The sequence below is a fragment of the Musa acuminata genome, chromosome BXJ3-3 (genome assembly GCF_036884655.1).
Source record: "Musa acuminata AAA Group cultivar baxijiao chromosome BXJ3-3, Cavendish_Baxijiao_AAA, whole genome shotgun sequence".
Taxonomy (NCBI): domain Eukaryota; kingdom Viridiplantae; phylum Streptophyta; class Magnoliopsida; order Zingiberales; family Musaceae; genus Musa; species Musa acuminata.
In genome coordinates this window covers 30,877,918-30,904,966 of record NC_088351.1, presented here as the reverse complement: position 1 = coordinate 30,904,966, position 27,049 = coordinate 30,877,918, and the positions used below count along the sequence as shown (strand labels likewise).

The 27,049-nt window shown below is 39.9% G+C and overlaps 2 protein-coding genes across 7 annotated transcripts; both read right to left on the bottom strand.

Moving 5' to 3' along the window:
- Positions 1-2,885: 2,885 nt before the first annotated feature.
- On the bottom strand, positions 2,886-23,803 carry LOC135586130 (uncharacterized). Of its 5 annotated transcripts, none has more exons than XM_065142674.1 (13): positions 23,594-23,803; positions 22,095-22,322; positions 21,879-22,005; positions 20,977-21,104; positions 20,814-20,883; positions 20,579-20,681; positions 17,607-17,724; positions 15,602-15,683; positions 7,637-7,698; positions 6,915-6,987; positions 6,765-6,848; positions 4,703-4,783; positions 2,886-3,496 (listed from the first exon to the last, which is right to left on the bottom strand). In XM_065142674.1, exons 2-13 carry the CDS (start codon positions 22,289-22,291, stop codon positions 3,323-3,325), a joined length of 1,299 nt encoding a protein of 432 aa, XP_064998746.1. In that variant the 5' UTR covers positions 22,292-22,322; positions 23,594-23,803; the 3' UTR covers positions 2,886-3,322. The 5 variants fall into 5 exon arrangements, with proteins under 5 accessions (XP_064998746.1, XP_064998748.1, XP_064998747.1 ...); XM_065142676.1 differs by having other exon boundaries at positions 23,486-23,622; XM_065142675.1 differs by lacking the exon at positions 23,594-23,803 and adding an exon at positions 23,286-23,466.
- A 613-nt stretch (positions 23,804-24,416) lies between these two features.
- LOC135586186 (elicitor-responsive protein 1-like) lies at positions 24,417-26,816 on the bottom strand. Of its 2 annotated transcripts, XM_065142684.1 has the most exons (7): positions 26,689-26,816; positions 26,490-26,594; positions 26,285-26,411; positions 26,124-26,195; positions 25,965-26,019; positions 24,831-25,128; positions 24,417-24,750 (listed from the first exon to the last, which is right to left on the bottom strand). In XM_065142684.1, exons 1-7 carry the CDS (start codon positions 26,720-26,722, stop codon positions 24,716-24,718), a joined length of 726 nt encoding a protein of 241 aa, XP_064998756.1. In that variant the 5' UTR covers positions 26,723-26,816; the 3' UTR covers positions 24,417-24,715. The 2 variants fall into 2 exon arrangements, with proteins under 2 accessions (XP_064998756.1, XP_064998754.1); XM_065142682.1 differs by lacking the exon at positions 26,689-26,816 and having other exon boundaries at positions 26,490-26,682.
- Positions 26,817-27,049: the final 233 nt, after the last annotated feature.

Below are 27,049 nucleotides of genomic sequence, written 5' to 3'. Positions count from 1 at the left end.
GAGCCGTTCTACGCGATCGAGTTGGATGTCGTAATCCGCGGATAGCTGAGGTTTTGATCAGCACCCTACATCATATCAGAATGCTGCGATGAACGGTCAAGATGGGAGGGAGAAAGGTCCGTAACCCTTCGGTATCCGTATGTGACGTAATGACGATGGAGGCACCGAGAGAGACCAAAGATATCTCCATCGCAATGCACTTCGAAAGACTCTGTCGCCAAACGTTGACTTGTCGGTACGTTAGTCGTTGACTTGTCGGTACGTTAGACGTTGACTTGTCGGCAAGTTAGACGTTGACTGTTCCGTTGACGTAAAAAAATATATCCTATTTGTCTGCTTAAAATTCTATCTTCACATTTTGTCTTTTTCCACCATTTTCTCCCTCCTCGAACTCATTAAATTTGAACCGATTGAATAATTCAGAACTTAGACCGATTCAAAATAAATAATATTAAATAATTAATGGAATTTACCAAATATTACCTCGATGTTGACTTTTAAGTGCAAGTGGGGGACAAAAGATAAGGTTTTGCTGCACCTCCAAGCACTTCAGTTTTGTGTAAGGTTCGGTAGATTTAGATGAGGTTTTGAAGTCAACTTCACATCACATGACACACAGATTTCACATCACAAGTCAACTTCAAGTTGCAAGGACGACTTGCTCCGTTGACCAGATATGTTGTTGGAGTTCACTTGATCTATAAAAATATCATATCTAATACTTGATCTATAAAAATATCATATGTAGAAATTTTCCTTTACGAATTAAGTGGCTACATTCGACTCATGATATTAACATCTTTACCTTCTTTATTATAATAGAATTATGCACTTGTTCACATTTCTTGATATTAAGTAAAATTATTTAAAATCATTGAATTATTATGCTAATATATGGCTTCCATGTTGTCATAGTTTTTATAATGACAACTTGTACTAATATACTATGATCGTTTCATGTCTTTATTTTTATTTTTTATCTTCGTCTTATTTCTCATTCGGATATTTTATATATATATATATATATATATATATATATATATATATATATATATAATGGATAAAGAAATAGAATGATGAGTATTCTATCGGATCATATTAAATAACCATGTGGATAATAGAAAATATTTTTTATCCTTATTTATTCCCTCGTCCAACTCGTTAATGGCATGTCCCATAGGTACCGATACTCGTAAGCTTAATTAACACATTTACTCATAGCTATTGTGATCTAATGTAGATGAAGAGTTAATAATTGATGCTTGTGCTCACTGGCTAGCACGATGCTATAAATCTTCTTCTTTTATCCCCAAAGAAATAATGTCCCATGCGAGGTCTTACTTGGACCACTGAACTACTACTGACATGCTCATAGGGCTATAGAGAGAAGACCCAATGACAGTGGCTAGTGTGCTGGTCCAAGGCTCTTCTTGTAGGCTGTTGCATCATGGTGTTTGCCACTACCTCTAACCTAACATTGTCGGACTACGAGATAGGTTGCTTCCTTTGACGTGAACTCCTCACTACTGATTGCAGTTAATGAGTGATGTTTTGTTGTTGTAGGATGTCATCCACCAAGTTCTTTATTCTCTTGCTTAGATGCATTGAAGTGTGTTATGGCCATCAAGTGAATGTTCGGAAGTAGAGTTTTGCATGTTGATTCAGCCTCAGTAGTGGCACCAAAATTTTGTTTAAATAAAAATTTTCAAGAAGTAATAAGGTGGGGGATTTATTGGATTTTCTTTTCTACAAGAAAAAAAAGTATGAACCATACCTAAAATGGAGGTAAATGATCTGAAAATTGAAAGGTAAGGAACTATTTATATTTTTAATATCATAAATATAATATGAGACAGTTTCATACTATCATAAAATTAATTAAAGGAATTTGTCTCAAGAATAACCACATATCGATCGATCCTTCGGAAATATTATATATTTGGAACCTTGTATTTTGACCGTTCTTTTTTCTTGATGATATAATTGTAATAAAAAGAATTTTATTTAAGAATCTAATGATGTATTTTTCTCCTTGAAGTAAGATGGTCTAATTATCTCATGTCATGCCTAATAAAGTTATATTCTTGCCTAGGAGGATCTATTATTTATTTGTCCATATCTAAAATTTATTCTAGCAATCATTAGATGCTTGATAGAGTATTAGTTACTAAATAGATCCATGGGCATGCCATAAGGAAATCATTTGATCACTCAGGATGGTCAATAAAGAACTATCATCTCATTTTTTTTATTTATCAAATTAGTGTTTACATAAATTTTAGATTGATGAAACATCTCTATAAGTTAATGCTTCATCCTTTAATAATTATATAATGAAATCATAACCTAGACTTCTCTTCATCCATCTTCTTCTACTTCTCTTAGCTTCTTACTATGTTGCTACTTTCTTAGTGGTGCAACCGAGGCACGGCAAATATTGTGTTTTGAATAGGTGGCTGTGAAATTCTAGTGTCCAAAAGAAACAGTCCTCAAACAATTTGACATGTCAAGATTGTATGTGTGTTTAAATCAAATTCAACAATGTCATATTGTATGATTAGGAAATAAGAGATGGCCTAGTTTAAGATATTTCTTGATTTAATTGAAGCCTAACTTTATCTAATAGATTTTGAAGATATCAGCCAACCTAGCCATGCTAAAGACCTTGACTACTAACAACATTATCTTTGGAAGAAATCTCATCTTCACCAAATAACTCCATGATAGGAGTCATTCATTATCTTATCCATAAAGGTACTAAAGTGTGATTGGTTCAATACAAATACCACATAACATAGATTGGTAAGGGTAGAGAAGTTGCACATACATGTCAGCTCAAATATCATAAACAAAAGAAGCTGCTCAGAACGCTAGAGATGTGGTGATGTGATAATTGAAATCAAACAAATTGGATGCTGATCAGTTCCTTAACTTCCACACTTTCATACAATTAAGTATGGAGATGACGAAGTGTTTATAATAAGATAAGATAATAATAAATATTAATTTCAGTAGTCTTTAAGGTGCATAACATTATACAGGAAGGGCCCAAAATTCACTTCTACATTCAATGATGTGCTCCATATGTTGCCTCTTGTTTTCCCAAACAAACCTGCAATCTATGGCCAGAAGCAAGCAAGAACCTTCATCATGCTTAACATGCTCTGTGGCTGGCAGGGCGAGCCGAACAACAGTGATTTTGCCGTATTGATAATGATGCAAGATGAGCATAGTAGCTGCAGACTGAATGTACAACACCCAGTTTCGAGGATCCACCAGAACCAAGTGGTCAAATTGGATATTTTGGTAGAAGATTAATCACTTATGCACCAATAATGCTCAAGGCTTGTTTTTCACATGATCGATAGGGGGGAGGTGGCAAACTGTTGATGCCAGCAAATCCCCCTTCCCCAATTGATGGATTTTTTAGAAGGGTCGAATCTAACACATTGTCCGGAATGGCATCCAAGGTTTCTTCGAGAAAGGACTTGATTGTCTGCAGAATTCAAATTTAACATTATTGGTCAAAAATAGAACACTGGAACAATGAAAAAAGAAGAATGAACACTGATAATAAAGATAACACAGGTTGGTAGCAAATATTCACCAGATTTCAATGGAATAACAAGAACACAGGATGGCTAACATGGACCACTGATCATTGATGATATGGAAATCTACAATAAGGAAAACATAGGCAACAGAATCTGTTTCCTAATCATGAATGCACTATCAGACATGCATGATTCTGTGCTATGGCTGTTCCCTGTTAGTGCATATACAGTATGGAAAGCTACAAATAGGAAAACATAGGCAACAGAATCTGTTTCCTAATCATGAACAATATCAGACATGCATGATTCTGTGCTATGGTTGTTCTCTGTTAGTGCATATACAGTATGCAGATTGCAGTTAAATCAAATCGTAAATAGAAGAACATATGCATTTCAATATTTAATCTAAAACAAAGAAACAACACTATGATCCTCCTAAGACTGGGATGTTATTCATAAAGTTACGAACATGAAGTATGACGATATTCATGACTTATTACAACATAGGAAGAAAAGGATATAACAGAGGAAAGAGAAAACAAAACTGTACCTCCGAACTTGGCATACTACCGTTGACATGTATCAACAGTGTAACCGAACATGGCCATGTGGCCACCTACCAGTACACATGCACGTACCAAGGTTTGCAATACCCTCCGGTCTAGTTTACTGCAGGTTTCAACGGTCCAATAGTCTACCAGCACACACGACCTATACTGGCCCCCTTTATCTAGAAGTCTCTGGTGACAGCTGAGACTCTTAGTAGTAATTTTTATTATCATAGATCATGACTGATACCGTGCATCTCAGATTTAGATAAATAATCATTGTTTATACATGTTAAGTTCATTGTCAAAGATAATAAACGAAGCTCATAATCTCACCTAAAATGGGTTTCAAATGGTCAAAGCACATGTTTGCATAACCGCACAGAATTTTACAAACAACAGAACAATTTTGTTTCTCATGCAAAAGTCAAACATTCACTAATCAAAGATATGAACCATTCCAGTCATTCTATGAAGTTGCAAAATTTAGCTGCAGATGCATTAAAGCGAAAAAATTCTCCAGAGGCTTAGTGAGGACAATGAAGCATACAGATATGCAACACAGCTACATACTACTTGAACATAACATTTTCCACTTACCGTGCAGTGTCGCAAAGCAGTGTCAGCCTTACGTTTCCAAAGACCATTACCAGGCTCAGAGTGGAATAGGTTTAACAATGGCTGTATCAGAAGAGGAACATTATTAGACTGGCTGTAACAGTGTAAGAGAGGAACATCAATTTAGTAGATAAACAATGTGAAATGTGCTCCATTGAAACATAGAAGGGTTGGTGCCACAGATGAACACTCTACTATAACCAAGTAACCAAAATCATGGTTTGCTAAACCAGCCAGTTCAGAATGGTTCGGCAGGTATTTACCATCCAACTGTCAATTGGTACACAGACAAGCCCAAACTAGATGGTCCGGTCCAGTTCAAATATTGTATATCTAATATTTTTTCTCCCCTTTTAGTTAGGGTTCAAGGACTCCTCGTGCTCACGAGGAGGCCTACATGGGGTGCATGGCTACCACTCGTCGTCAGCCACCCACTCTAACTTGCCTCCTCTTCCTCCACTGCTTCTTGTTCCTCCCCATCTTCTTCCTTTTACTTCCTTCTTCCTCTTCTTCCATCTCCATTGAGGAAATGGTCCTAGAGGGGAGGCAAATGTAAGGAGGTGGTTATTATCATGATGGTGTTGGAGCGATATAGTTATAAGAGGTAGTGGTGAAGAGAGAGATGGAGGCAGTCGAGGTAAGGTAGAGGTGGAGGTTAGGGATCAAGATTGTGTGGAGATGAGGAGATGGAGAGGAAAGAAGATGAAGACAAAAAGGAAGGAGAACCAAGATGAAATGATGTGGCTGGCAATTTAGGGCTTAGTCAACGATGATGTGGGCAAACATTATATTCTTCTATTATCTTTAATATTGGTATATAATTATGGATAGTGAAAAGGATATACTTGAACTGCTAAGTTTAGGAAAAGAAAGCACAGAAATTTAGGTAATATTAGATGTATCAACGATGAAGATTAAAAGATACATTAATAATAATGAGATTAAAGAGAATTAGAGAAAATTATTTATTAGCATTAAACAAATAACTTCGTTGTAATGATCAACAATAGTAGTATGTTTAGCAATCATACGTTTGTTCATAAAATGAGAGTAGATGAGCTAAAATAATATTAAAAAATAAAAATAAAAGTAAGAGTGTAAGACCTATGGTATCCATCTTGAGGTGTGAAAAGTTTAGGAGAGCAAGGACTAGTTTGCTTGACCAGCTTATTCAACAAAATTTTGAGATTTTAAAAAATATCTTTTGAAAGGTGGAAGAAGTACCAATTTACCAGAACAAAGGGACATTTCCAAGACTATTCTAATTATCAAGGAACCAAGATAATGAGTCGCACCGTAAAAATTTGGGAAAAAATAATTAAAGATTAAATAAGATATGAAACAAATATTTCTGAAAATCAATTTAGTGTTACTGGTGTGATGTGTTGAGTATGATGACAGAGTGCGACAGCAGATCATAAAGGGTGGGAGAGGGCAGCTAGTGCACTCATGAGGAGAGTAGGCAACTTGGAAATAATATGTTATCATTTATAAAGAGGACAAGTACTTGAATTGTTAACTCATAGATAAAACAAAATACCTAATATAACTTTCACCAATTTAAAGAAGTCTGAAATTAAGCTATTCATGATAGCAGATAAGTATTGACATCACCACAAAATGACATCAGTCTGCAAGAAGAATGAAGCGATTAATCTTTGACTCTATCATAAAATGAAAGGAATTGATTTAATTTGAATTTTGATTAGCTATTATTTCAAACAAAAGTTTTAAATATTGATTAAACTGATATGTTCTAATCGGTATTTACCAATCTGGCCAAGAACCAATATCAAATCATATGGCCTGATACCGATATATATTCTAGTCATTTTACTTTTTATTATATTATTCAATGATATCAAATAATAGAGGTTGGTATACCGCCTTGTATTTAAAGCCTTACTTTCCGATTACAATTTTGATCTAAAATACTTTTTGATTGTCTATTTAGTAATCACAAATTGCAGGTACAACAAACACCACAAAGGAAGCATTAAACTTGCTAATTGTGAAAACAAAGGATATGAATTATTTTACTAACCTTTACCATTTGTCTAACATTTGGCTTGTTGGGTCCATATTTTCCTAGTTCAGAGTCACCATACATTTGATAATTTTCAAGGATCTAAATCATGAAAATATGTCAGAAGCAAAAGGTAATATAAAAACTAATTATAGCATTTTACTGTACCTGACGGCGAGAAAGATTTGAACTTGAAGCACCATATACTTCACTGTCAACATGTCCCAAAGTATTCCATGGGCTGGAAAACATTCATTCATAAATTAGTCCTCCAAGTAAACAAATATATATAAGGAAATATTGGAAAAAACACAGAATAAATTGATGAAACATTAGGAGCAAAAGATGCCTACCTGTTCAACAATGCCTAGTATATTTTTGTGAGATAATACGGACAAGCAGTCTTATAATATTTGAGAGTTTTACAACTAGTTTTATTTAAATAGAAAACTCCAGCTTCAAAATTTCACATTGGAAGTACTGAAGACAAGCTTTCGAAATTCAAGTTAGTTGCCGATAGAATAAGGCGAAAATTGTAATAATGATTGGTGAAATCAAATGATTAGCTTGCTTAAAATTATAATGACTTGAAGTCTTGAACCACTGAACTATTTTTGTAGAGCAGATCAAGCTGATTATTATCAAAATGATTTGAACTGCTTGAAAGACTCCACAGGCATTTCATTGCATTGAGTCCTTTAATTAACTGATGTAAAGATCAGTAAGCCTGGCCATATTTTTTCTTTGGAGGAGTTGAGCAAATATAAAAATTTTAAATTTTTAAAAATTTAAATAATTTTACCATATTTGCAGTTCCATGATGATAAGTTAAAAGATGTGGAAGCACACAAAGCTAGATCATACAAAAGGATAACTCCTGGAGAGCATACTTATTATAAGCAGCACGACCAACCATGACACCATTAGCTCCTTCTCTTAGAGCTGCAGTAACCTGTCATGAAGTAAAAGAAAAAAGTCAAATATGAAATACAACACTTTTATCTTTCTTCGGTTTAATTGTTTTAAATTGGACAGGAGATTTTTTACTTTGTCAAAATATACCAGCAAACGATATATTGTCTCTCGATCAAAGATGTGTTGTTAAAAAAATAGAAAACTTAATTTTAATAGCAAAATAGATGAACCAAAAGAAAATAGAAAAGGGTGATTCCACCAACTTTACCCATTACACAAGTTATAGAATCCTGCTTGGCCACTTAGGCAAAAAGATAAAAGTATTTGAGATGTCCAAACTATTTGAGATCAACTACATGAATCTTTTTCACCATTTATGCTTTGTAGTTTGTACACTGCAAAATCCTTAGTTGAATCAAGAGTATTCAAATCACTGTTTATAACTTTAAATAAAGTCTTCTTAAGTTTCCCTCTATGTTTCCTCGCATTAGTAATATCAATTATCTCACCATAGTTTGCCACAACATATATATATATATATATATATATATATATATATATATATATATATATATATATATATATATATATATAGAGGAAGTTTTTCAGTAAGGAAAATACTGAAAGTTAATCCATATGAAACTTTAAGGTCATGAAAAAATTCACTTATTAATTCTTACAGTGTTAAATATACAGACTGTAGATTTAAAAAGTATGACAAACAACTGAATCATGAACTTTCCCATGTCCATGTCACTATATAGCAGTCCCTATAACATGTGAGTGCATCAACCATAGCAAAGCATCATTTTGGGTCGTCTAGAGACAGAGTTGATGCTAAAGAAAACTAACTTCCAAAGAAGATCATTTGTTCAAATCAAGCAATGGAATATTCATTTGAATTCATGCTTATCATCTTTGTGCCATTAAATAGGGTTCAATTAAAGAATCTCTAATTTATTTAAGCAATGGTGACATCATGGTTCACAACAGTATACCATGTTGTCACGAACGGTCGTCGCGCACTCGCAACAACTCCGTTCAACGAACCGTTCGTCGCTCACACCTACATGTATAGCTGCTTGACAGCATGTTTTCTCTTAGTTTTGGGCCATTTTGCTTGTAAAAATGTAAGTTCGAACAAGCTGCATCGTTACAAAGCGACCGCTCACCGAACCGAGCAAAACAGCCCCAAAACAGCCCAAAACAGCTCCGTTTTCGCGTGCCGCGGGCTGATTTCTGGAATCTGCCTCAGCTCACCAAAATGTCAGCCATCTCAGCCCCTTTGAACCCCCCGGGTGGCACAGGGCTAGATGGGGCTTCGGATATATACCGGGCGTTGAACACTCTTTCGCAAGTTCGCACGTTACCTTGACGGGAACTTGTTGCCGCGCCCGGGACCAGGTGAGCGGCTGTTTGTGGGCTTGCAGTTGTTCGTTCAACCTTCTAAAGCCCTTGTTTTCCCCCTCTCCCTCTTTTCTCTTGTGCACGCAAGGTGCTCGCTGAATTGCTTGTAAAGCTTCCCCTTTTCGCGAGACGTCGGGACTTGTCCGTCGCTTGTTCTTTCGAACTAATCAACTTTCTCTTTTTACAGGTCCTTCGGGACCTGCGAGAGGTTACAAGTGGGCCGATCCTTGCGGAGCAATATCGCAAGGGCGAAGCGCGACTTAGGCAACGCAAGCTAAGTTCGCGTCTTTGCCGCAAGGGTGACTCGCGACTTAGGCAACGCAAGCTAAGTTCGCGTCTTTGGCCGCAAGGGTGCCTCACGCCTTAGGCAATTCCAGCTAAGGCCGTGACATTGTGGTATCAGAGCGGGCAAGCACTTCGTGCGAGCAGCGAACGAACTTCGCAACTTCGCCATGGCAAAGCATCATGATGAATCAAGCAAAGACGGGGCAAGCCGGACCCTTGCCCCAAACAGCCGCAGGTGGGCTGCATGTGCACACTCGCTCTCATGCTGTTGGAGCCGCTCAAGAGGAGCGCGACAGCGAACATGATGAGCGAGAAGTTGGCTACTCTCCGCGAGTGGAGGAAGCGCAATCTGGAGCGCTAACTGGGAAAAAGAGTCACAAGGAGAGACTCACAACGGCGGAAACCCGCCTGGATGTTCTTGAAGCGAGCATGGAGGAACTCTACCATGGCCAACAAAGGCTTGTTGGGGTAGAGAGCTCGCAAGAGGAAGCGGAGTCCAGGATCGACAAGGTCGAGACCCTAGTCGACCGACTGTCGGATGACACCAAAGACTCCGTGCAACACTTACAGGATGTTGTGGCGGAACTCACTTCAAAGGTGGTCATGCTCACAAGAACACTAAATGCGGGAGGAAGCAACACCCGCGTTGCACCGCCACAAAATTTGAGGGCACCCGAGCCTCATGGATATGGAGGGGCCAGAGATGCCAAAGAGCTCGAGAACTTTCTGTTCGACATGGAACAATACTTCCGAGCTACGAGGCCCGATTCTGAAGATACCAAAGTTTCTATAGCAACAATGTATCTGAACGGAGATACGAAACTTTGGTGGCGAACCCGTTGGGAGGAGATCCAACAAGGTCGGTGTCGAGTCGACACATGGGAGGACTTGAAGCGGGAGTTGAGAACTCAGTTCCTACCGGAGAACACAGAGTTCGTCGCAAGAAGGAAGTTGAGACAACTCCACCGGAGTAACACCATCCGAGACTATGTAAAACAATTTTCTGCACTAATGCTGGACATACAGGACATGTCCGAGAAGGACAAGTTGTTCAGTTTCCTCGATGGTTTAAAGTCATGGGCTCAACAGGAGCTAAATCGAAGGAATGTTACCGATGTGGTCGGGGCAATTGCTGCTGCAGAAAGACTCACCGACTTTGTTTCCTCTGAAGACCCAGGGAGAATGAAACAATCTTCAGGCAATCGCCCTCCAAAACATTCTTGAGGGAAGGAGCTCGGGGGCGACCAAAAGAAGAAGAGTTCCCACAAAGGGCCAAACCCGAAAGGCAAGGCCTCGAAACCTAGAGGATGTTTCCTATGCGGAGGATCGCACATGGTGAGGGAGTGCCCACAAAAACAGGCACTCAATGCTTTGACGGCTTCCATCCACCCCCCCCCCCCCCCCCCCGATCGGACAAGGGCAAAGCTGTTGCTCTTAGTTCGAGCAGTTCTGAATCCAGCAGTGACGACGAGGAGTCGCAAGGACCCCGAATGGGAGCAATGCGTTTGTTGAACGCCATGCGGGGTCAAATGGGGGAGAACATCAAGACAAAGCTACAAAAAGCAAGAAATAGTGAGTTGATGTATGTGGACATCAAGCTAAATGGCCAAACGACCCGTGCAATGGTGGACACGGGCGCTACCCACAACTTCATAGCCGATCGAGAAGCACAGCGACTTGGGTTGATCTTGGAGAAGAGCCCAAGTCGAATGAAGGCGGTGAACTCGGAGGCCAGGCGAATCTCCGGGTTGGCGAAGGGCGTTCCCATCAAAATCGGGACATGGAGCGGGAGCACCAACATGATGGCCGTGCCTCTAGATGACTTCCAAGTGATTCTTGGAATGAAGTTTATGCACGCGGCGAAGTTGGTGCCAATGCCGTTCTTGAACTCCCTATGTATGATAGGAGGCGATGACCCCTGCGTGGTTCCCGTCTCTCGGAGAGGAACTAAGGAGCCCCAACACATATCGGCATTACAACTGAAGAAAGGGGTGCGAAAAGGTGAATTGACATTCGTGGCTACTATGAAGCTAGAGCCACTCAACGAGAAGGCCATTCAAGAATCTGCTGCGGTGGCGAACGTCCTGAAAGAGTTCAAGGACGTTATGCCCCCTGAGTTACCGAAGACTCTTCCACCACGCAGAGGCGTGGATCACAGCATCGAGCTGGAGCCAGGAGTGAAACCTCGAGCGAGACCACCCTATCGCATGCCCCCGCCAGAGTTGCCAGAACTCAGGAAGCAGTTAGGTGAACTGCTAAGCGGTGGTCTCATCCGCAGCTCTAAAGCACCTTTCGGAGCTCCAGTTCTCTTCCAGAAGAAACAAGATGGGAGCCTCCGATTATGCGTCGACTACCGAGCCCTCAACAAAGTGACAATGAAGAACAAGTATCCCATCCCGCTCATTGCGGACTTGTTCGACCAATTGGGCAAAGCTAAGTATTTCTCAAAACTCGACCTTCGGTCAGGGTATTGGCAGGTGCGCATTGCTAAAGGCGACGAAGCGAAGACTACCTGTGTGACCAGGTATGGAGTGTTTGAGTTCTTGGTGATGCCTTTCGGCTTAACCAACGCTCCGGCCACATTCTGCACTCTCATGAACCAACTATTCAAGGAGTATTTGGATAAGTTCGTGGTCGTCTACTTGGACGATATCGTCGTCTACAGTCAAACGCTCGAGGAGCACGTCAAGCACCTTCGGACGATTTTCAAGGTTCTCAGGGAGAATACTTTATTCGTGAAAAGGGAGAAATGCTACTTTGCTCAAACTGAGATATTATTCTTGGGACATCGAATCGGTGATGGCTCCATTCGGATGGATAAGTCGAAGGTGCAAGCGGTTGCGGAATAGCGAACTCCAAAGAAGGTGCTAGAGTTGAGATCTTTCCTTGGTTTCGTCAATTATTATCGACGCTTCATAGCGGGGTATTCGAAGCGTGCAACCCCACTGACGGAGTTGCTGAAGAAGGAGCAGCCTTGGAAATGGTCTGACCAATGTGAAATAGCATTTCAAGACCTGAAGGCTGCTGTTCTGGAAGAACCAGTACTCAAATTGCCAGACTATAGGGAGCCTTTTGAAGTCCATACAGATGCTTCAGACTTCGCTATTGGGGGAGTACTCATGCAGGAGGGTCATCCGGTGGCCTATGAGAGTCGCAAACTCAACGAGACCGAGCGGCGGTATCCAGTGCATGAGAAGGAGATGACAGCAATGATCCACTGTCTACGAGTTTGGCGACACTATCTCCTCGGATCGCGATTTGTGCTGAGGACGAACAACATCGCTCTGAGCTATTTCCAAACTCAGAAGAAGCTCTCCCCAAAGCAGGCGCGTTGGCAGGACTTCCTGGCTGAATTTGATATGGCAATGGAGTATAAGCCTGGGAAGGCAAATGTCGTGGCCGATGCATTGAGTCGGAAGGTGGAGCATGTGAATGTTGCACAAGTGGAGGGCGGAAACCAAGCAAGTCAGTTGCACTCCAACTTCCTTTCCAGAATCAGGGATGGACTGTATAGTGACCCCCAGGTAGTTATCCTGATGCAGCTCATCAAAGAAGGCAAGGCACGACGATTTTGGGTCCAGGAGGGACTCGTTTACACAAAAGGGAATAGGGTTTATGTTCCCCGAGTGGACAATTTGAGGCGTGAACTCTTAAAAGAGTGTCACGATTCCCTTTGGGCTGGACACCAAGGCATTCACAGAACGTTGGCTCTCGTGGAGAGGGCCTTCTACTGGCCGAAGATGGGGACTGATGTGGAGGAATATATTCCAACATGCCTTACTTGCCAACAAGACAAGGTGGAGCAACGGAAGCCGGTGGGACTTTTGGAGCCGTTGGCCGTACCGGAAAGGCCGTGGGAGAGCATTTCCTTGGATTTCATATCAAGCTTGCCACTTGTAGGGGGACTCGGATCGATACTCGTGGTGGTCGATCGATTTTCGAAGTATGCAACTTTCATTGCCGCTCCCCTATACTGTTCAGCAGAGGAGGCGGCCAAGCTGTTGATGAAGGATGTAGTGAAGTACTGGGGAGTCCCACACAATATCATTAGTGATAGAGATGCTCGGTTCCTGGGACGATTCTGGACCGAGCTATTCAAATTGTTGGGATCGAAGTTATACTTCTCTACAAGCCTCCACCCCCAGACGGATGGTCAGACTGAAAGAATAAACTCGCTCTTGGAGCAATATCTCCGGACTACGTGAGTGCCAACCAACGAGATTGGGTGAAGCTGTTGGACATTGCCCAATTCTCCTACAACTTGCAGCGGAGCTCTGCATCCAACAAGAGCCCCTTCGAGATCATCACAGGACAACAACCGTCGACTCCGCACACCATAGCAATTGGGTATACTGGGAGTAGTCCATCAGCCTATCATTTCACAAAGGAGTGACATCGAAATGCAGATATTGCGCGGGTTTACTTGGAGAAGGCGGCAAAAAGGATGAAGAAGTGGGCAGACTTGGGAAGGCGACCGCAAAAGTTTAAAGTTGGCGATTTGGTGTTGGTAAAGCTCCAACCGGCGTCACTCCAATTCTTTAGGAACAAAGTCCACAAAGGATTGGTGCGCAAGTATGAAGGGCCCTTCCCAATTATCAGCAGGGTAAGCAACGTCTCTTACAAGTTGCAGCTGCCGGCGTGGTTCAAAATTCACAATGTTCTTCACGCCAGCAACCTAAAAGCCTGCCACTCGGATCCGCAAGATGCTTCCCGAAGTGTTCCAACTCGGCTACCTCCCATCACAACCTCCTACGAGAAGCGAGTTGAAACCATTCTGGCGGACCGCAAGATAAAGCTACCCAACGGAGCTGAGCAGACAGAGTACTTGGTGAAGTGGCGAAAGCTTCCCCGAACTGAAGCCAGTTGGGAGCCTGAAGACGCCCTGCGACATGAAGAAGAAATCATCAACAACTACCAACAAGCGTCGACGAGGGCGTCGACAGTTTAAGTGGGGGAGAATGTCACGAACGGTCGTCGCGCACTCACAACAACTCCGTTCAACGAACCATTCGTCGCTCACACCTACATGTACAGCTGCTTAACAGCATGTTTTCTCTTAGTTTTGGGCCATTTTTCTTGTAAAAATGTAAGTTCGAACAAGCTGCAGCGTTACAAAGCGACCGCTCACCGAACCGAGCAAAACAGCTCCGTTTTTGCGTACCGCGGGCTGATTTCTGGAATCTGCCTCCGCTCACCAAAACGTCAACCATCTCAGCCCCTTTGAACCCCCCGGGTGGCACAGGGCTGGATGGGGCTTCGGATATATATCGGGCGTTGAACACTCTTTCGCAAGTTCGCACGTTACCTTGACGGGAACTTGTTGTCGCGCCCGGGACCAGGTGAGCGGCTGTTTGTGGGCTTGCAGTTGTTCGTTCAACCTTCTAAAGCCCTTGTTTTCCCCCTCTCCCTCTTTTCTCTTGTGCACGCAAGGTGCTCGCTGAATTGCTTGTAAAGCTTCCCCTTTTCGCGAGACGTCGGGACTTGTCCACCGCTCGTTCTTTCGAACTAATCAACTTTCTCTTTTTACAGGTCCTTCGGGACCTGCGAGAGGTTACAAGTGGGCTGATCCTTGCGGAGCAATATCGCAAGGGCGAAGCGCGACTTAGGCAACGCAAGCTAAGTTCGCGTCTTTGCCGCAAGGGTGACTCGCGACTTAGGCAACGCAAGCTAAGTTTGCGTCTTTGGCCGCAAGGGTGCCTCACGCCTTAGGCAATTCCAGCTAAGGTCGTGACATTGTGGCACCAAGAGAGGGGAGGAGGGGGAGGAGGATGAAGAGGAGGCATAATGGGGGAGGAGGATAAGAAGATGAGAAGGATGAGGAGCAGAAAAAGATATACCAGGAAACCATGTGGGCCGGCAATGACAGGCAGGCTGCTGAGAGTTTCATGGGGGGAGGGTGTCGTAGGCGGTGGTGACATCGTATGAGAGAAGAACGCAAGACCGATTAACCCTAAGACTCACCACTCTTTTTTAAAGAAAAAGAAAAACTTTTAGGGTGGTCCGCAGCCCAGTTCACATCCGCACTATTGAGTATGGCTCTGTACATACCGGTCTGACAAACATTATGAACCATGGGTGAAATAATCATGAAAACTCAGATCACCCAAATGGAAGATGAAATTAATCTTGTAACATTCAACATTTGTATTAACAAAGCAGACTGAAATGTTATACTACATTTATATATCATTGCATTTTTTATTTTCTTTTCATCTAAAGATATTAGGTGAAAGCTGCTCCAGACTTACCTGATCAATGCATGTGATGCCTCCATTTATAGTAAAACAAATTTCCGGGAAATCACGTAATAAGGCAAAATAGTACTCATATCTGTAGACAAAGGTACACAGCTAAGAAACATATACACAAGCATCATACAAAAACATGCAATCTAGTAAAACAAAGTACACATTAACTTAACCAAGTGTCTTCAAATAATTATTTTAAAAATGTTATAAGAGAAAAGGTTAAGTTCCACAAGGCACCTAAATATTTAGCCATATGAAATTGATTCAACACATACAAGGCATAGAGAAGTATTCCAAATGCCAAAAACAAATGTAAAGCACTAGAGCTATATATGCTTATTACTCAACTCCAATCGAGTACATCAGTGTTTCCACAAGAAACCTTAATTAACAAGAGATGGCAGATGGAATGCTCCAACCGAGGTTATTAACACCCGTATGGACTGTTCCATACTGAGCAGTATTTATCAGTCTGCTAGTGGACCGACATATGGACCAATCCTTTCCAGTCTCTGGGATCCAGTTCAAGGTTTCCAATTTTATTTAGAGTCGACCCAGCCTTAACTTTCTTGATCTCTCCCATGGCTCACCTCCTTCATGATGACTACTGCTCGCTTCGCACACCAACAAGAATCGTCATCGATCCGCCCACCCGGTCCTCCTATTACTCCTCTGCCTCCTTTACTGCTCTTCTCATCCTCCCCTACCACACTCCCATCTCAAAACCATCACATATCTCGATATACTATGTGCTAGTATGACGGGACTTTGAATCTTAGCTCCAACAATTGTTATAATTCAAAGACAATAAGTTTAATCTTAGCTCCAACAAACATGTCTATTGGGATTTTAATCTTTCAATTAAAGTTTGTATTTCATAAAATTGATATCAAAATCAGGTTTAACTATGATTGGTATCGATGAAATTTGTCCAATTTAATAAGCAAGATCAAGATTCTTCAAGAAAATAATTTAATATACAAATAAAATTATAAAAATAGTAAAATATTAAATAAAATTTGTAAAAATAAAAATAATACATGCTAAAAGATTATTTTTTGTTCATACTAAATAAGATGTTTGACCGTTTTAAGAAAATATAACTAATATATAAAAAAATATTATAGATAAAAATGAAAAATAAATGGAGATTAAGCAAACCTTGCCCCAATTAATTTTTAGCTGATGTGTCAAGGTATGTAAATGGGCAATGCTTTTCTCTGTCTTTCCTAATTAAACCATTTTTCTTAATGAAATGAGATAAATAGGCATTTTCCCATTCTTTACCTAAAAATTATGTAATACATCAATTGATCTTTTGATAAGTTATAAACTAAGTTTGGAGCATTCAAGCAGTCATGCAACTAAGAGATCGACTAGAATGCAAGAAGATGGAGCACACACCCTATTTCAAGGCACATGGTTGAAGATATGTAATGCATCAAAAAAAGACCATATTGATTGGAGATTGAATGAAGCATCTAGTTATAAAACACATAACAGCAATTTACACATCTATAACTGCAAAAGTAGAAAATGCAGACGATAACATTCATACATAAGAAGCAACAAAAACAATACACATTGCATCCTTGAAATGCACAGTATGTTACAAACTTACAGTGATCTAGAAATATAATGTTATACTTGGTATATAATATGAACTAGCAGCATGGACTGAACAAAACATATCTATTAGCAAAACCATAGCAATTGTAAGTTTTAACCAGAATTAATAGATATTAGATGATAGCAGGAAAATATGCAATATGAACTAGAACGATTTGCCTCATGAAATGTGCATTGGAATGCTAATCTGCATGGACTCGATATAACAGCCAATAGTTGGAAATTTTGAAATAACTACCAATTGAAACCGCTCAAAAATTTTACCCATCATGCTACCCACTCAAAATCATGTGAGAAGTAACAACAAGTAATGCCAGATCTTACTAATCAATGACATAATTCACCATATTCTTTCATATACCAATTACTGACATACTTTAGAGGGGGAACTTTCCGATTCGCAGCAGGACTGAGGCCATTGAGCAACGCCTTCCTTGCATGTATTATAAAATGCTTAGTCGGTGATCTAGAACTAACAGTATGTATGAAATTACCTGGGAAAAGAAATTACATGAATTGTGAATTATTACCATTACCGGAAAAGATACAAATAATTATGTAATGTTAAGTATTACCAGAAAACATTAAAAAAATGAAACTATGTACTCCAGTCCTGATGAATGCTAGACTCAGAAGAATAGATTACACATTAAGCTCTCTGTGATGATGCCTATCTCATGCTTGTTTTTCTTAAATTTTCTAAGAAATTTGCATCTAGGTCCTTGTTATAACTACAAGATCTTCTAGGCTACCAATGTTCAAAACAAGTATGAAGCAACTAAAATGTCAAACACAAGTATGAATTAATCCAAGAACATCATCGTGTAATAAAAACCACCAGCAACCATATAACTGGAAGAAAAGCTCTTGTATGGAAGCAGTGAGACCATAGCATATAGAGGATTATATGACCCCAAGTTTGGAAGTTAAGTCGACAATTTAAAAGTTTTGTAGTTAGTACAGATTCTACAGAAAAGCCTTGTCAGCATGTATAAGACAAAACTTAGTGGCCTTATTCTCAAATTGAACTTCAAGAAAGCATTTTACTGAATTTCCTGTGACTTCCAACTTTTCTTTGCTTGATGCAAGAGGATTTGGCCAGAAACAGATTTTTTTTGCCAAAAGATTCTGTTCAAATAAAATCTGAACTTTCATTAATGGGTCTCTTGTTGTGTGGTTCTGCCCTAAGGAGAGTCCTAGAGAGGGGAAGACCCATCATCTTTTCTTTCCCAATGCTAGCAGTAGAATTTTTGCTAGCCTTCTCTCGAGATCAGTGGAGTGAGATCTGATTTGCTGAGTAGGCAAGACTCCTTGATTGGGGAATTTGCTTTTACTACAATCTGTCAACGACATTCTTTTGCACTATAAAGCTAAGGAACATACCATACTATTTTGAATTGTTGACATGATTTTCTATAAATTTTGATAAAAACAAGGCGATATGTTCTAGTATTGTTTCTTTTCTGATTTCCATCCGTAGCTTCAATGTCTCATATTATCCTCTTATCTCAGACTCATCCTGTGATGTCCTACTATAAAATCGCACTGGAATCAATTTATTAAAAAATTTGATTTTTGACTGGATAGCTGAAGAACGGGAAAAGTGAATTCCTTGATATGGGGAGGAGATATTAATTCTGATTAATGTAGTTTTAAAGTCTCTCACTAACGACCTTATTTTTCTTCTATCAAATCTCTCAGTATACTCGAATCTTTTTTTTTAGACAGAGAAAAAGTAAATAATAATTGTTTATGCCTAATTTCTTAGTTTATAATTCTAAAAAGAAACATGGGGACTTAGAAGTCCTTTACTTGGAGACGGTGATTATGCAAAACAAGGATTCAAGTTTTGACCATATGGACGATTCCACCTGGTCAAGTTCCACATAGACATACCGCTCAATACCCAATACTTATCATAGTGGGCATAACACCAACTATAATAATAGTATCAGGCTGTACTAGATGGTAAACTTACCACCCAGTACCAACACCCTCCTCAACCATAAATCTTCATAAGCCAATTCTCTCTTTTCTTCTTCACTTTTCTTCACTAATAGCCTCTCTCATCTCTTTCTCTTCGCTTTCTTTTTTTATTTCTTCCCCAAATTGTTCTCATTTGCATCAAATTTCTCAAGTAACTTAGAACTGGAGCCTTTCTCTTGGTATAGGGTGGATTTCCTAAGAACCAATTTGATTTTTCTCCCGAACAAGGTAACTCTAGAACTTAATACCACGGTTATTTGTTTGCTTGATTAAGAGTTAGTTTTTTGCTTTATTAAGGCTAAAATTTTTTGCCTGAAGCCTTGATACTTTACCAATTAAGGTCGAGTCTGCACATACTTCAAGTAGGTCTACTTCAATGTAATTTAGATTTGTGTGGATCTAGACTAAATCAGCATCAAGAGGGCCTAGGTCAGCCCCAATTGAGCCTTGATCTGCATGAATCCAACCTAGATCTCTGTAGATCTGACCAAGATCCACATGTATGTGGAGGAAGAACAAGAGGAAGTTGCATAAGGAAGAAGAAGGAAGAAGAGGAAACCATGAGGAAGAAGAAAGAAGAGGAGGTTGTAAGGAATAAGGAAGAAGAGAACGGACTATACCAGGGAGATAGGTGGCAGCATCAATTCCACACACCCTGCAAGAAGAGGACTCACATTCGTGAGCCCTAATGGGTGTTTTATTTTTCTTTTTTCTTTTTTTACACTGAGACCATCTGAAACGATGGTCTCGATATAAGAAAATTTGTTTCGCCCATACCAATACTTACTGCCTGTTTTGTACCACTCTAGGCAAACGCATTGCCTTGATGTTAGCAACCTTTTCTTCATCTTCCTCTCCTCTTTTCCTTTGTTTTTCCTTCTATTGTTTTCTACGTTTCTACGCACAAGCCTCAGTCAATACATCATTCTAGCATACCAACAGAACATACGTTAAGACAGCATACCTTTCTAGCAAAGCATTTATTGTTTGCAGTAATATTTGGTGATCAGTTGGCACAAGGGTGTGCCTAAAGAAGGCACCCCCTTGATTTCTAGTCTATTAAAGTAACTCTAATATGGTATTTAAACTAGGAAAGCCATACTTTCATATCATAGATTAGAATCTTAAGCAACATAACATAATAAACATTTCAATAATTTTGGTAGCAGTGAACCACATCAGCAGTTTACGCCTTTACGGTCATATGCATGGCATTCACGAAACTGCTTGACTTATGGGTATCATCAACGAATGAATTTAACTATTGCCAATCCATGAACACCACACTCATGCACTATGACTGGATTATGTAGGAATTTATGCACTTTTTCAAGGAAAAGGAGAATCATGAAAGTCCCTTACAGAGTTCATCATAAGAATCACGATCATCGACACCTATTCTGCATTTCACACTGACAGGAACATCACAGTTGGAAGCAATGGCTGACATAGCATCTCCAACAAACTTCATTTGTTCAAAAAAAAAAGAAAAGAAGACACTCAGAGTATGCTCCAAAAAGTAAAGTGTTTAAGGCTACAAAAACCTAGCAACATTACCATACTATATTGTAATTTTTGTATAAATAAAACATCAAACCTCTGGGTCAAACATTAGACGTGCACCAAAGCAACCATGGCCTGCAACTTTTCCACTAGGGCATCCACAACTAGCACAAATCAACAAAGGAATTAAGGATTATAAAGTAAAAATAAGCTAACAAAGAAAGGGATGAAGTACCTAAAGAAGAGTTCATACGAACTTGAGATTAATTTCATCATAAGAATAAGAATTTGCAAGCTCAGCTGCCTTTGCCAGGTTTGTCAAATTACTCCCACCAATTTGTAGAACAACAGGATGTTGTATGGGAGAAAATGCCAAGAACCTATCCTAAAACATCAAAAGATAAATCAATGCATAAATTTGTTTTGTAATATTCCGATTTCAAGAATAAAATAGTTTCTCATAAGTGGAAAACGAGCAAGGCTCGTGAAAGAATAAATTTATTAACCTGCCACTAATTTATGTTAAGATGCCCAAGTACCCACCAAAAAATCAAATTGAGAAGTAATCACTTAATTGGGAATTCTGACAGATTCTAAACCATTAGATGCATCAAGCGCAAATTCACTAAATCACAAATATAGTCCCAGACCCAGATATGATGGTTTTCTAAACCATTAATCAGTTGTGGACCTGATAACTTAATGGTCCAAAAGAAAATAGAACATTCTATGATGGGGCAGAATTGCCAAATCAGCTATTATATTCTTTCACAGTTAACCAGAAATATGTGGCATATCTTAGCTGCATTACATATCCTGAGGATGGATCTCAAGAATTAAAAAAGAATAAAATCAAACAGATGTGTATTGATAAAATGTCTGAAAACATATGACAAAAACCAATCCTAGCAAATAAACATCATCTCATTTAAGACAAAAAGGCATCAGGGTTGCAACTTATCTCTAACATCTGTAACTTAGCTTTCTCCGAAGTGTGTCATGCTTTGAGCAATTTTTTTGAAGTTTTAACAGGAAAATGCTAAACAAGGATGTTAGCATTTCGAGAAAAAATTGTTAATATTCAAATGCAACATCTCAACCTTGTCTATGATAGTTTCATCATATCTAAAAACAGCATATCAAATGAATGGTTCTTTACCAGGTTTTCACTTTGATGAACAATAGTTTCTGCGACAACCATTTCTGTATAAAGCCATGCATGTTTTGATATTAATCGAGCAAGAGTCCTGTAGTGGTTGTCTGTCCAGTCCATCATGGGTGCAATGCTACAACACAGAATAAGCATGCATTGAATAAGCTGAAAGCATCTGAAACAGATTTTCTGGAAACATTGTTGTTGATCTACACTGTGTACCTAAACAACTGTGGAAAATATTTCCGATCGATAGTGGTTCTGGAACAAACAAGATCTTCATCCATACAAGAATGAAATCTCTTGAACCGTAGAGAAGGTCCATTCGGTATGTCAAAGGTTTTCTTTCCGTGGGTTGTAATATTATGAAGATGACGAGGGATGAATGCAGAATAAACGGTGTACACTGCAGACTTCATCACCTCATGGAATAAAGCATGTGTGAATTCCCTGCATAATTGCAATGATCAGAATTAACAAAGAAACTACAGAAATAGCCCATGTATGGTAGACGATCCATTGAGACCTAAAAAAATCATGCAGCATGGTCGGTATCTAGTACCTTATATACACATAATCAGAATTACTAGATGTGCATTACTACAACCACAAGTTACTCTGGATATTCTGTAGAGCTAGCTAGAATCATATAAGTCATATTGAGAAAGAGCACAAGATTAGAAAACATATCAGAAGAACACATCAGTCATTTACTATATCCCAACAGATAAATAAAAGAGTCTGCAATTACTTACCAATCAGGCCAAATTAGGCTAATTTAAGAATCAGACTGGGCCAGCAAGGTTCTAAATACCCCCTGGACCAGGTGGTATTTACTGGTCCAACAGTGAACCGGCATATGGACTAGCCTTTTCAGGTGGTCAGGCCTGGTTCAGCCTTCTTTTTCATTTTTTATTTGGGAGAAATTTACTTCATCTTTTAACACTCTCTATATTATATGCCTGGTATGAAGACTTTATTTTTAGTTACTAAACTGTGGCTTATCATGATATGATTAGACCAGCCGAAGAACTTCTCATCTTCCCACTCAGCAAGAATTGCTTACAGTGTATTATGGGCTCTCATGCATTATATCCAAAGCAACTAGAAAACTGTTATGGCTTCTACTAGATCATGAGCGTTCCTAGGACCAACACCACAATTCTCAGATGACATACTGGTTAAAAAGCACTGCTGGAAATCAAAGATTAATTAACAACAAATGCATAAATATTATTAATTAAAGATAACCAAAAAATTGGGTTGTTAATTAATTGATTGCGAAGTAAATCAGGCATATTGCACATTTAGACAATTCTACAAGCATATTAGTATTAACTATGATTCTGAGAGAAAGAAGACTGAGTCCTGAACAATTTGCAGCTACTAGTTACGGCATAAATGTCATCGCACCTGTACCTAAAGAACTATTATTCTGCGAACCAATTTGGTCCGTGTAAAGAGTAGAGAGACCATAAATCTACAGTTTTTCCATTAGTTCCATAGAACGGAAGTTATGGAAGAGATCCTAAACAAAAGGAAGCTTCATAGCTTGATGCCAACTCCTCCCCGCACTCGTTAGCACTGGATTTACCAGAAGATCGAAATATTACTAAGAAACGAACGAAGGTCCCCTTAAGAGGACCGAAACAGTTCTCTCCCCTTCGGCCCAGGAGATCCCCAGAAGAAGACGAGGCAGCAAAAGGAGCCCAACAACTTACGCCGCCTACTTCGACGCCGCTGCCGCGAGAGCGAAAACGTCCCCGCGAGAAGATAAGGGAGAGAATGGCCGACGAATGATGCGGATCGTGCGATGGGTGTCAAATGGACGGGACGGGGTGCACGGCGAGCCCAAGCCCGCCGTCCGATCCAAGATAGAAAGTTTTGCAAAAAGGCCCGGTCATATTTTCGTTATTATGGAAGCTCTCTCATTTTTAATTTTTAATTTATATAGAAATTTCTATTTGCAACCATTCTTACCATTTAGGTTCCGAGTATAAGAAATTTTAATATTTCTAAATTATCACTCTGTATGCTTCTTTTTTTTTTTTTTTTCTTCTTCCTCCATCTTAATTCGAGGGAGCACAAGCAACAACCACAGGGGCAGACGACGACCCTCGTTACGACCATCAACGGAAGCAACAACAATTGATGAGCCTCGCTCTTCGGGTGTTTGTTAGCGTCGTCTTGCCTCTACGACTTTATGATTCTAAAGACTTTTGAAAAGAGTTACGAAGGAAACAGATTTAATCATTTAAATGATTAATAGACTCATTTAATCATTTAAATCAACTCACATTTTTCCACATCTAATGTAAGGTTGCCATATATCATATTTCAACAATCGACCTTAAGAAGCACGTACTCTAAAATATTTGGATCCAAGTTAACAATAGTACAATCGTTTAACTACCTAAATTAACTTAAAACTATTACACTTCCGATAAAGGACTAAATTAGAATGTCATAAATAATGTTAAAGCGAAATCTTCATGAAGACTTGGCAGCAGAAGTCATTCAGCTTCTTTGTCAACAGGATGGGTGTAGATGTGAACCGTAACAACTCTGATACATCAAAGAGGCCATACAAACTGTGAATGATATTCCATGGCAGCAACAAGTAGGAGATCATGGAACATTTCCCCGCTTAAAGAGACGGCAAAGTTGAGAGTAGCAGGAAACAACATTTCTGATATAGAAACATGTCATCAGGAAGTAGTACAATCCTAGATGTTTATGACATTGCGTTTCTCTATTGTGCCCATTCCAATCCTAGCTCAGCAGGCATTTCAACAAACACAAACAAGAATCACAAGTCATTCCCCGCTGCAGCTGCCGCCACCTTAGTATGGTGGTGGTGGATAGACTCCTGGATAAGCTGTTGCATAGGCAAACTTCATCCATCAGACATCAAACAATACATTCTGTATCCAACTGTTGAATCTGATGATACATTACCTGGAGGGTAACAGGGCTGGCCTGGTGGCGGAGGGTATGGCTGCGGTGGCAGGTATGTTTGGGTGGGTGGATATGTCGGAGGGTACTGCTGCTGCAGCAGGGGAGGAGGGTATATTGCCGGCTGATACAGGGCAGGATCGGGCACCTGCGGGTATCCTGCTGGTGGGTAGGCTGCCGGAGGATAAGAGAAAGAATCTACTGCTTTTGGGGGCATGTATGGAGAAGCGTACTGCGGTGCTGGATTGTACGGAGGAGCGGTCGGAGCATAGCTTGAAGGCGTGGCAGACTTGGCAGGTTTCTGTGTCAACCCCAAGAGTGACCAATGAAGAAGAGCATAAAAATCTAATTTTATTGGCTTCAAATTCAACTTTACATGCACGACGAACTCGCTTCATCTATTTATAGGGATTTGAAATATTCTTCTAGAATGATGGAGGAGGAAGACCTTAAAATTCAACTTCACTTGCACAATGAACTCTGACTCATCTAATAGAATGATAGAAGAAGAGTATAAAAGTCTAACTTTATTAACTTTGAACTCAACCTTACGGCCACAATGAATTCGTTTGATCTATTTATAAGGATTTAGAATACACTTCTAGAATGACAGAGGAAGAAGAGTATAAAAATCTTATTTTATTAGCTTTAAGTTCAACTTTGTATGCGCAATGAACTTGCCTCATCTATTTATAGGAATTTAAAATACACTATTATAGATCGGCTAAATTCAAAAGAAACCTAATCCTAAGGATTCATTCAATTTTCTTTACAATATATGCCTATGATTTTGACACTGCTGATATTACACCTTTCAAGAGGATTTTATTTTATTCCAAGATATATTGAAATCTTTTTAAAATATTCGTGTATTTTTCAAAATAGCCAAATCTTCTTTTCATTCCAAGACAATCTTGCAAGGCCATGCATACATGAATTGAGTTTATTTTCGGCAGATTTATCATCGCACCCATGCATTAAGCATTTAGGAAATAAATGAATTGATCAATTGAATAAAAGAACAAACTATGTAGTATGTAGCATGTATCAGCTCAAGTTTTTAGATGGATTGACAGTCTACAATAATATAGCTCTAACTGATCAAGAAATTAGGGCTGAAAAGAGAATGACAATAACCTCTGCTTTTCCAGCGTTTGCGTAATGCATGATAAGTTTTACCTCACCAGAGTACCTGTGCAGAGGAAATAACAAATGGAATTAGCTTCAAATCTTCTCAACCAAAAGAAAGATTGTTCTCCTCCTTTCTCTGGTTCAGAGCGATTACAGGGGACTTACCTGCCAGATCTTGACTGGATCGACCAACAAGAGTCATCGTATCCTTGAGCAAGGACCTTGCTCAGCTGCACCCTGAGAAGAGATGCCGTTGAACTTGCAAGCTTTGCGTTCGATCAATTGCGTGAAAGAGATGAACATTTGGTGGGAAGGTTAGCTGATACCTGCCACTGCCGATGAAGTCGTCGTAGGAGACAGTGTTACTATTCCAGACCGAGACGCTGATCTCGCGAAGACCTTCTATAAGAGACAGGGCCGTCTTCTCCTGGAAGCTGGGGTTCCTGCCACCATCTGCGGTCCATCATCAGCACCAAAGTTAAAAAGAGTTGGTCCACACATCAACCCAACGACATATCACCCAGGATTCACCTGTGCAGGTGCGAGTTCGGAACTTGGTGGTGGCGTATTCGAGGATTACATAGGGGTCCTGCCGCGATATCCACTCGGTGTCCTTCAACTTGTTGCATCCAACCACTGGGGAAGGTGCAAAAGTACCAGTCCAGAGGAGGAACAAAGCTGTAATGATCATTCAGCACAGAAGCAAGGGGATAAAACACTGGAGGCTAACCTGTGACCTCAAGAAGCTGGCCTTGGATCGACATGACGAGCGAGGGAGAGAAAGCAAGGAGGGCGAGTTGGTCGTGAGCTTCCTGCAGGAGTCCAGAAATAATGTCAGTGGTGATCGCCACGTGACAAACCGCGTGGTCTTCATGGAATCTTGAGCCGTTCTACGCGGTTGAGTTGGATGTCGTAATCCGCGGATAGGTGAGGTTTTGATCAGCACCCTACATCATATCATAATGCTGCGATGAACGGTCAAGATGGGAGGGAGAAAGGTCCGCAGTCCTTCGGTATCCGTAAGTGACGTAATAACGATGGAGGAAACGAGAGAGACCGAAGAGATCTCCGTCGCAATGCCCTTCGAAAGA

Bases quoted from the DNA above. Each gene is read 5' to 3' on its own strand.
- LOC135586130 (XM_065142674.1), bottom strand. From the start codon at position 22,291: ATGAAGTCTGCAGTGTACACCGTTTATTCTGCATTCATCCCTCGTCAT. The intron at 21,105-21,878 runs GTAAAGAACCAT...TTGATGTTTTAG, and splicing joins TTCATCAAAGTGAAAACCTG to GATAGGTTCTTGGCATTTTC. The intron at 17,725-20,578 runs GTAAGGGACTTT...TTCTTTTCCCAG, and splicing joins TGATTCTTATGATGAACTCT to GTAATTTCATACATACTGTT.
- LOC135586186 (XM_065142682.1), bottom strand. From the start codon at position 26,649: ATGATCATTACAGCTTTGTTCCTCCTCTGGACTGGTACTTTTGCACCT. The intron at 26,196-26,284 runs GTATCAGCTAAC...ATCTCTTCTCAG, and splicing joins GACTTCATCGGCAGTGGCAG to GGTGCAGCTGAGCAAGGTCC. The intron at 25,129-25,964 runs GTTATTGTCATT...GGGTTGACACAG, and splicing joins CAAACGCTGGAAAAGCAGAG to AAACCTGCCAAGTCTGCCAC.